This window comes from Formica exsecta, unplaced genomic scaffold (genome assembly GCF_003651465.1).
Source record: "Formica exsecta isolate Colony F162 unplaced genomic scaffold, ASM365146v1 scaffold501, whole genome shotgun sequence".
In the NCBI taxonomy this organism is placed as follows: Eukaryota; Metazoa; Arthropoda; class Insecta; order Hymenoptera; family Formicidae; genus Formica; species Formica exsecta.
Window position 1 is genome coordinate 71005 of NW_021852253.1, and position 9530 is coordinate 80534.

The 9530-nt window shown below is 37.5% G+C and overlaps 4 protein-coding genes across 7 annotated transcripts in view; 3 read left to right on the plus strand and 1 right to left on the minus strand.

Annotated features, from left to right (window-relative positions):
- LOC115241669 overlaps positions 1 to 2993 on the plus strand; it is a 24755-nt gene extending 21762 nt beyond the window's left edge. For all 3 annotated transcript variants that reach the window (XM_029817536.1, XM_029817538.1, XM_029817537.1), the window contains 3 exons: positions 1 to 46; positions 142 to 761; positions 1058 to 2993. The exon at positions 1 to 46 is cut by the window's left edge and continues 3603 nt beyond it. In XM_029817536.1, the coding sequence (XP_029673396.1) occupies positions 1 to 46; positions 142 to 761; positions 1058 to 1065 (674 nt within the window). In that variant the 3' untranslated portion in view covers positions 1066 to 2993. The remainder of the gene's footprint in view (positions 47 to 141; positions 762 to 1057) is intronic.
- On the plus strand, positions 2973 to 3640 carry LOC115241677. The gene is made up of 2 exons (XM_029817549.1): positions 2973 to 3373; positions 3448 to 3640. The coding sequence occupies exons 1-2, from the start codon at positions 3006 to 3008 to the stop codon at positions 3605 to 3607; spliced, it is 528 nt and encodes a 175-aa protein (XP_029673409.1). The 5' UTR covers positions 2973 to 3005; the 3' UTR covers positions 3608 to 3640.
- A 307-nt stretch (positions 3641 to 3947) lies between these two features.
- LOC115241672 lies at positions 3948 to 6120 on the plus strand. Of its 2 annotated transcripts, none has more exons than XM_029817545.1 (7): positions 3948 to 4069; positions 4178 to 4540; positions 4615 to 4734; positions 4874 to 4968; positions 5055 to 5393; positions 5470 to 5535; positions 5610 to 6120. In XM_029817545.1, exons 1-7 carry the CDS (start codon positions 4022 to 4024, stop codon positions 5743 to 5745), a joined length of 1167 nt encoding a protein of 388 aa, XP_029673405.1. In that variant the 5' UTR covers positions 3948 to 4021; the 3' UTR covers positions 5746 to 6120. The 2 variants fall into 2 exon arrangements, with proteins under 2 accessions (XP_029673405.1, XP_029673404.1); XM_029817544.1 differs by having other exon boundaries at positions 4003 to 4105.
- LOC115241671 (nitric oxide-associated protein 1) lies at positions 5922 to 9110 on the minus strand. The gene is made up of 6 exons (XM_029817543.1): positions 9005 to 9110; positions 7533 to 8879; positions 7159 to 7455; positions 6714 to 7035; positions 6409 to 6626; positions 5922 to 6320 (listed from the first exon to the last, which is right to left on the minus strand). The coding sequence occupies exons 2-6, from the start codon at positions 8815 to 8817 to the stop codon at positions 6142 to 6144; spliced, it is 2301 nt and encodes a 766-aa protein (XP_029673403.1). The 5' UTR covers positions 8818 to 8879; positions 9005 to 9110; the 3' UTR covers positions 5922 to 6141.
- Between the last annotated feature and the right edge of the window lie 420 nt (positions 9111 to 9530).

Below are 9530 nucleotides of genomic sequence, written 5' to 3' on the forward strand. Positions count from 1 at the left end.
GGGAAAGAGACAGTAGATTATACAACTATGGCGTTTCCAGGACGAAGTAAATATATTGCAAAAATTTGGCTTTATATAATAATTTATTTATTAATAGTTTTTTACATAAAAAAATTCATATTTAACGTTTATATTTCATAGGTCGGACAATAGATATGGTTTGTACGGCGATGAGATATCCTGCAGAAAATCGCCGGTCGACCGAGAGAGATATAGCGACGCGTCGTCGCACGGTCATCACAGTCCAGAGGCGAAATCCCTCTACGATCATTACTTACCGTCTTCCTCGTACGATTCCCCGAAGAGATACGTGAAGTCGCCAACCTTGGATCTGTCCGCGTCGCGCGTCAAATATCATAGTACAGATGTCATCGCTGATAACGATCTCGCGGTCTCAGGATACAAGAATACCACCATGTCGAGATCGTCCCTGAACGACGGCGGTACAACAGCGGATTTTTATTGCGGTAGGAACACATCGACCACTCTGCCGAGAAAGTACGGCTCCACCGTCGGTGGTCTGGAGCCAAAAAGTGTGGAGTACTACGAGGAGATCCTGTCGCCGAGCAATCCTGATTATCTGTCACCGCGTGACACTTGCCGATCGCCGTTGTTGGATGGCTATTTAGGCAGATGCGAGAATGGGTATCACAACAACGGCAATATCGCGGATCTGTCACAATTCGGCGCTGACAAGCAAAGATCTTACACTGATAGAATGGCGGATGTGGAACTCGCCGAAGGGAACAGCAAACTATTTGGTGAGCAGAAAGGATACATTGAACAAACGCGTTAAATTATTCTCGTTAAAAGATCAGTAAAATGAAAAAGAAATTATATAGGCATCCGTTTTCAAATATCATTGAATTCCTAAATACATATTGCAGAAATTTTTTTTATTCTAATTGTTCATCAATTTTAAGTCTCTAATTTCGAAGATTATGAATTTTTAATTTTTAATACATAATCTGTTTTCAATTCTCTTTTAAATTCACATATTCTTTGTTTTAATTTATAGCATATAATTCCGACTACATAAAAAATTTGCCTTTTTCAGAAACATAATGCAACATTTCAGCGAAACGAGAGACGTATCCTCGATAGTTGCAGATATATCTGTTATGGAACAGAACTGACTTTTAATTCAGATAGAGAAAGTAATTTTATAAGAATAATATACCAAACAGAAGAAAACGCGGCGTCTTACTATTATACAACGATTTTATATAATATAGATTTAAAATATATGAAAGAGTGAATCTCATTGCGCGTCAAAGTGTCTCGCGCTTCTTTGTCACAGTGATGAAATAGTCGCGACGACAGTAAAGATGGAACCAAGAAACATTAAACGAATACATCACATTGAAGTATAATTGATGTTCGGTTATAAGCAAGATTTTCGACTGAGTTAGCGAGTCATTTTTCTAGCGAGCTCGGATCTCGAGACGCCGAAAATTGATAATTTTCAGAAACTATTTTATATGTTATATATGTGAAGGAAGAAACTTAATCAAACTTTATTAAATAATTAAATGTAGATATATATTTTCTAGTTTTCGAGAAACTTATATTTTTCACGTTATAGAATTTCGAGTTTGTAATTCGATTTAAATGTTGGAATAAAAATTTTTATTACATAGTTATAATAGAGAGTACACTCACATAAAATATGAAAGCTTTAGATTTTCTGTTTTTTTGTTGTGAAAAGATATGTATAAACAATTGTTAAATCATGTCCTCAAAGAATTATCAAAATCGTGCTTCGCATGACTAGCTTTCTTATAACCGGAGAAAAATCAGTGTGTTTGAAATTTTAAAACTATTTGTTTTTTTAGATATACATTGTGTATTCTTTTCTGACTCAAAGATTGCGATTCAAATATCATGTAAATTTCTTTTAACATAAAAAAATTCAGAAATTTTATTTCATTTTTCTTCAATCTTCTTTTGGATCAGAAAGGATTAACGAAAAAATGTAAAACGAAATATTTTGGCTACTTTTTATCGAATTTACTTTAGAATATTTTCAAGTCTCTTCGACAGCGAAAAATAATCGCATTGACATATTTTTGTAATCTTAATGCGGATTTCACAAGAGTATACTTTGGCTCCAATATTTATAGAAATATAAATATAAAGATTGGCAGCTATATATTGTTATAATTATCGCGAATAGTAGAGATACAACGAAGAAATCTCGCGATTGTCATCATTCGTTTCATCGGTCTAACTCGCGTTCCAAAGTGTCCACTGCTTTACGAATTTAAATTGTAAGCATGTAACCGTTTTTTTTCTTGAACAAATATATCCGACATTCATATCTTTTTTTTGCCATAATTGTGTTCATAGTGTTACATGATTAAAGATGCGTAGTTTTAAATGAATTGTGTCAAGTACGTTATATCGAATGCAGTAAAGAAATGTATTCACAGCGTTATTAATTAACCGATTAATAAATAGCTCGCGTAACGATTTATTCTAAGCAGCGTGACGCTTTAGGGCGCAATGTCGGAGACTAGTAGAAAGAAACGGCGCTTTAGTTCCTCTTATATCTTGTACAGTCAAAAACTTCCAATTTTTTTTTCCATATTTCTCTATTCTTTCTCCTCTCCCTTTCTCTTGCTACGCTCTCTCATTATTCTTCACGTTTGACATTCGCATGTGTAAAGAGTGAAGCAACGGGAGAGGAAAATCGGAGAAAGAATAGGAATTATATATAGGAGGAAAGAATAAGAAAGGTACGACTGTATATTTGTGAAAAATTTCTATTTGATTACACGAGAAAAAGTAGACAACGATGTTATAGGCCTGGAAATCTCTCTGACTGATCGGCCATGATCTTCCGCTTGTTATGTATGTGTTTTCTATCGATATACATATTTTAAAATAAATATATATATCAATATTCTCTCTTCAATATCTCTTCTATCTATCGTCGCTCCTGTCATCTCTCGCGAATGCGTTATTTGACAACAAATAAAAGATCAATGAAATTAGTTAACTAGATGTTCTATTTTTCTGTTTTTTTTCCTTTGCGATGTAAAGTCGGATCTGACTCGAGCGTTATCTGCAATAACAAAATTAGAGAGTTTCGCCAATCGGGAACCGAAGAAATTATGGCAACTAATTTACTAATGAATCCTGTCAAACTGCGCTTTTACAAGGAGAGATACGAGAGGGAGAACAAATTGACAAATGTGCGAGAAACGTTTACGCCTACTATTCGAACGAAACCATTGACCGGCAAATTTTATGCGAAACATGACATTATCCCATTGTGGGACGTCCGGAAGGATGATATCGAATTGATCAAACGACGGGAAATGACGCCCAAGGATATTTATTCGTTTAGGCCACCGGCGGTAAACATGGAGTAAGTCGACGGGAAGCATGTACGTAGACATGTAAGAAACTTTTCAGTTTCAACGACAGATCATTTGTATTTAGATATGGCTGGTACTCCGCACCGCTGATACCTATCACGAAAGATCCGAGATTGCGCTTCTCCAGGAAACAATCGGATTTTGTAACGCACGAACTCGCACGCCGGAAACTGCAGAGGGGTCCACTGGAGAGGAAATTTGCCGGTGTACCGTTCAAAACATGAATATGTAAAATACTTTATACGATTTAAAATAAAGATAAAGCTTGAATGTGTTCGGCGATTTTCTTCGAAATTTCAGAAAAGGACCATCTCTCGACAATAATACCGATCGTCGTGCTGGCTGAACTTTGAAAGAAAGTTCGATATATTGATTCGAGTCTATGTTGTGTACCGCCATTCCATGGCAACAGATACTCTTTCACAAGATGGCATAGATTTCTAAAGTGTACGCGTGCGTTTTTAAATCAAGACGTTTGATCCGGGAAGCAAAATCCGGCTGCACGAATACACGAGACGGAAAATTCGTACGTCGCTGTAACTCATCATGATTTTGCCGAAGCGAAAAGTGTGATTATTTTCAAGATCCGGCAACGATGCTGTCAACCATATGATCGATGTGTCAAGCTGTCATTGGAGATGGCAGGCAGGGCTTTCCGCGTTAAAGTACAGCTAGACGTACACGCGGTACGTGTCTCCTCGTCGGTTGCCAAATATACACTTGTACGCAATTCTATTTCATATGTATAAAATTATTCATGTCAAAGGGACGTTCTTTTTCCTCCTCTTTCTCAGATAACGTGTCCCGGAGTTTGGTTGTGTCCCAATGGCAAAGTGGCTCTGCGATTCAACGCGCTCGACTTCTGCGCGGAAACACGCAGAATAAGCCCAATTTTCCCGCTGCTATTCCACGACACGTTCACCTTCAGCAAGATCTTCGTTCGAATAGCCTCCTTGGCGGAGCTGCAGCGTACTTTGGAGCGGGAGTTTCTGTATGCGGAACTAATACAGTGGACGACACCGGCACACCGTCGAGGCATTGCCCTGGCCACGTTCGAGATAAGTCTAGCGGATTTACTGTATCCCGCGCCATGCTTCAAGGGTTTACTGGCTGGAGTTGATGTAGATCTATTGATGGAGCCGACCAAATGCTTTCCCGTACGTCTCCCTTTCACATCCGGTGCTCTGTCCTATTATAAGACTTCTCATTTCGCCATTTTTGCATACCACAGGGTATTATAGCGCCCAAAATCGAGGTCTCCACCAAAACGGTTGTCGAGGAAGTGTCGGGCTCCTATGACACAAGTATGAGCAAATGTTATGTCGTCAATCCAAAAATGATTAACTCTAAGGTACTTCATAAACGAAGATCGGCGACACGAACGCATGATATTTATAATTTCTTTTTTTCTCACCATCTTTCATATATCCAATATTTAAGAATTGTCCAGGATTTCTGTAACGTCAGTTTTGTGAATCTATAAATTTCAGCAAACAATGTGCGGGCAGAGAAAAAGGCCGATCAAAGGTATTATTAGGCAACGAAGAGTCTGTCACACTAAGCCGAGATCTCAGAGCTGCCGACCGTACATATTATTATATATATAAGATATTTTTATATTATTAACATTAACAACAATACATAGAAGTTTCCTATTTAATCCTGTAATAGATATCGTCAGAGATCTAGCAGTGTCGGCGATTCTCACCATTGTGATACCACGTGTACCACGAACCATTGCATCGATCAGTGTTATCATTCAGTAAGGAAGAATTCTCCATGTATTCGAAAGCAAACCGAAGCTGCCGTGATATGCGACGATAATATTCATGTTACGGACAATTGTCCAGTTTGTTTAAAGTATAATTGTTACTTTTCTAAATGCTACGACGATTCGGATATAGCCAAGCAATATATTAAGTGTCGATGTCACAGACATTCGTCCAATACCGAAGAATGCTGCTGTATTTACGGACCGTCCGATGCGCGGGAAGAAGCGACGGTGTCATTGTAAGTTGATTAAAAAAGGCTGTATGTGTATGTTTGTGTTTCACGACAATTCTTTTACATTGATATGTCGTTACAGATTACAATCCAAAATCAGAAATCTTCAGAAAGCTAGAGAAAAATTGTGCGCTACTGAAACTATGGAGTAAGTAATAATGAAATTATCATGTCGAAAATAGAACGCTTTGATATATTTAAACTTTGAAAATATTATTTCAGTATTGAGGAATGCGATCCGAGTTGTGAGTATACTCGGGATCACTCCCGAAGTCACGAGTTTTACAAGGATCTAGAAAAATTTTATAAAAGGATGTACAAGCAAGCGAAAATACGAGCGCGGGAGGTCGACGATTGAAATAGAGAAAAATTGTCGCCGTTTAAATCTAAAATTTTTTCTAAAGATTTTTATATGAAATTTGGAAACATAGGTCAATCGAACGTTTTATATACCCGATGTTCAATGAAAGAATTTTCACTGGAAGAAGACTAGTTGATTACTAGTGATTAATTAAAATAATTAATTGACATATGCTATGCGTGCACAAGTGAAATTGTTCAATAATTAACATTACTTCAGAGATACGAGTATAATACATGATGTGTTCTTATCTTTATCAAAATAGCAGTCGCATGAAATAAAAGTGTAAAAATTGATTACACATGTAAACGATGAAATATGTGTGTGTAATGTAGGGATGTGAGGAATTTGGAATATATATATAGAAAATAAGTAAAAACTATTGTTTCTCCTTCACGTTTTGTACACTCGACGTCCGTCTTTGTATGTCGGCGCGTCCGAAACTCGTAAACCACGTAGAGCGACGGATTTCTTCAAGAGTGCCGGCGTTCTAAGATGTAAGCCGCGTCCCTGCGGGGTCCAAGCCTTTAATGAGACGCGTTCGTTTTCTTTACCAGTGATCGCGATCCATCCTGTGACAATTAAGGCTTTCATGAGATTTAGAGTCACAAGGCGCGGATGTGTTTCTGAAGCTTCTTATTTGTTGTAAAAAAAGATTACCCGCGCTGGACAAGACAACATCGGCAACTGATTCATTCTTTCCGATACCAATAACTTCCATCTCCTTGGATCCTAATGCAGGCCAATGTTTCAATCGGTCCGGATCGCTTTCAGGTACGACGAACGCTTTCGTTTCGAGTAACTCGTTGTATATACTATCCGCGTCCACAGTATTGGTTACAGTAATCGGCAATTCCCTGCTCGAGAATATTGTGCACCTACATAATAATATGCAAATCGTTTTCACAATAACTTAATATCTTCAATTTATAGATTACTCTTCGATAATATACGTGAAAGAATACCTAATGAAACTGTCACCTTCCAAATAATCCAATCTGCCGATTCCGCCCAAAAATATCGTCTGATTTGCTTTTAAAATAAATGTTCTAGGCGAGATTATTTTCGTGGGTAAAACTGACAAGAGTTCCGGTGTCGTTAGCAGATCTAAGATCTGATCTGATTGAATGGTGCCGGGAGTGTCGTAACACCAGCGGCTGTACTTATATTCCTCCTTAGTTTCATCAAAACCGAATTGTGGCATATGAGTCCAGTATTTTCCTTCCGAGAACAGATCGTCCTGTACCTTAATATTTGATTTCGATTGAAATGTTCTACCAATGTGACCTAAATTTGGATATTATAACTATTTATTCTTTCGCGTAATATATAATAACGCAAATATTTTCGATCAAATACATGCGATTGCATATCGCGATAATTGCTTGATAATACAAGCGCGATACGTACTTTGTAATGTAGCATACTTTATGTTACGCGTTGTTTTGAACTGATGGTTTCTTAATGTCTCTTCAGCATATTTGTACTGTTGTTCCTGTTTCAATCGCAACGTTCTCAAATAAAGCCTCCATCTTAGGGGATTTAAAATAGGAAACTTCAGCAAATTTAAAGTTGTGCCCGGCCAGGGAGACGTGGTCGCGCGTTGTATAAGATCCACAGCCTGTACTTTGCAGTAATCAGACTGCAGCAACGCATTAAATAGAGAGGATTTACCCACGTTTGTGCATCCAATTACATAAACGTCTCCTAAGAATTAAAAAATATATTTTAAGTATGTATTTTCTCTCTTTTTAGAATCAATTTTTTCGAATCGATATGCTTACCCTTATACTTCCACAGAGTATGTAACTTATTTATTAGTTCTTCTATACCATAGCCAGTTTTTGCAGATATGAGCGCTGTGTGCCTGATTTTCTCCTTCTTAATTCCTGTATTTTCCACAGCCTTTGTCAGGCACTCCTTAATGTGAGTAAAGAAGTGTGATGAGTCTTGAGGTAGTAAGTCAATCTTATTTCCTACCACAAATACTGGAGTCAGAGGATGCAGCACACTATTTATCCCGGGCCATATGCTACACGGAAAATCCGTAAGATCGACCATCAGGATAACGGCACACTTTTTTTTCTTTATTACCTTCAGGAGCTTTGGATACTCGTCTGCCGATACCTTCACCTCCAACGTAGTATTGTAATACTTCATGAAGTGGCATCTCTGACAGATCATGATTCGCAGTTGCTTTTCGCTTTTCTTCAGAAACAGCTCCGAAGGCAAGTAACCCGGCAGAGCGTGATCTTTGCAATGCATCAAGGCCCCACATCCGCCGCAAGGAACGGAACTGATATCGGAGTTGGGATCCGGAGTGCCGTAATTGCTGAGCCATGTATTGTCGAGCAAGGTATCATCATATTCCTCGACATCGACCATCCAATTGAGCGGAACATTGGGCAAATCTTTTTTGTCCAAAGGATCTGTATCTGTTTCTTCTAAATAATCTTTTAGAGTGAGCACTTTTCCTTTGCTGAAATTCAGCTTTTTTTCTTTCAAGTATTTATCATACAGAGCTTTATACTTGTCACTCAATGGTATTGCACATTCGTCAAAATTATTTTCGTTTGAATTGCTCGACGATGTGTTTACGCTACTATATTTATCTGTACTTGCGTACGGCATGTGTACAGATTTAACAGATTTTGTCAGATGTGCTTCTGTATGTTTTTTCTGCAAACTGTCATTGTTCTCATCATTTCTCTTGTCCAAGAGTATACTGTAGACGGGCACGTTTATGAGCCTATGATTTCGCGTCTGTTTCTCTGTGGATTCGATCTTCTTCTTCAGGAGGAAACGCTTCATATAACCCATTCTCACTTTCTGACGATCTAGATAGTCGCAATAAATTAATTTCTCTCGCAGTGCCTCGACTCTGGGGTCGACGAGCGATGCAGCAGCATCCTCCTTCACGCTGTGCTTCGTGGAATAACCGAAAGTCTGAACTAGATACTTGTATTTGTTGCGACAGGTTCTCAAATGGCAGTACGTGTTGCATGTATAGTTTCTCCACGTTGTATGACTCGTGGAAATAATCAATTTAATGTTATTTACAGACAGCATAGTCGAGATATTAAATGTTCTTCAATGTGACATTTATCATAATCTATTTGAAAGGTTGGACTCTGAAAATACAGAAATTGAAAAATAAAATTACTGTTCATGCGATTTGGAAGATAATTATATAGTATAATAATATATCGCGTGATTTCGCAATGTATTAAATAGAACTATTTTTGATCTAACGTACAATTTCATACGTGCACATGAGACGGTCGTGTAAATTAGAATGTAAATAGAGAGAAAAACTTGGGAGCAGCCATTTTGGCTTGTAAAGTAGAGGATTTCTCCATCTATATTTACTTTATAGAATTACATAGTCACTTTTCGACTACCGGTAAAAAATTGTTTTTTGGTGCGAGTCTGTACTACATTCAAAAATCAGAGATGCTGATAATTAGATCCATTTTTTAGAGCCAGCGGAACTACATGGCCAGATTCACTTTTCGCTATGGTAAAACAACCGGTTGGTGCATGTGCGTGCTAGATCCATAATTGTGGATCAAAATTGCGGAGAAATATTATGGATTTATTAATGTTTTATTAGCTGTGCGTGATGTTTTGTCATTCTATATATCCCATTCTATATATTACGGACAGCGATAATAAGTTATTATTGAAGTATTTTTATGTATATGGGCATGTGACATAAAATAAATTTTCTTAAATAAATTTCCTTAATAATTTTTTTCCTAATTTTTAAATATCTAACTTGT

Coding starts and splice junctions, on each gene's coding strand:
- LOC115241677 (XM_029817549.1), top strand. CDS start 3,006: ATGTTCTATTTTTCTGTTTTTTTTCCTTTGCGATGTAAAGTCGGATCT. Junction 3,374..3,447: donor CCACCGGCGGTAAACATGGA/GTAAGTCGACGG, acceptor ATTTGTATTTAG/ATATGGCTGGTACTCCGCAC.
- LOC115241672 (XM_029817544.1), top strand. CDS start 4,022: ATGGCAGGCAGGGCTTTCCGCGTTAAAGTACAGCTAGACGTACACGCG. Junction 4,735..4,873: donor CAAAAATGATTAACTCTAAG/GTACTTCATAAA, acceptor TATAAATTTCAG/CAAACAATGTGCGGGCAGAG. Junction 5,394..5,469: donor GAAGAAGCGACGGTGTCATT/GTAAGTTGATTA, acceptor ATGTCGTTACAG/ATTACAATCCAAAATCAGAA.
- LOC115241671 (XM_029817543.1), bottom strand. CDS start 8,817: ATGCTGTCTGTAAATAACATTAAATTGATTATTTCCACGAGTCATACA. Junction 7,036..7,158: donor AAAGTATGCTACATTACAAA/GTACGTATCGCG, acceptor ATCCAAATTTAG/GTCACATTGGTAGAACATTT. Junction 6,627..6,713: donor GAAGGTGACAGTTTCATTAG/GTATTCTTTCAC, acceptor ATTATTATGTAG/GTGCACAATATTCTCGAGCA.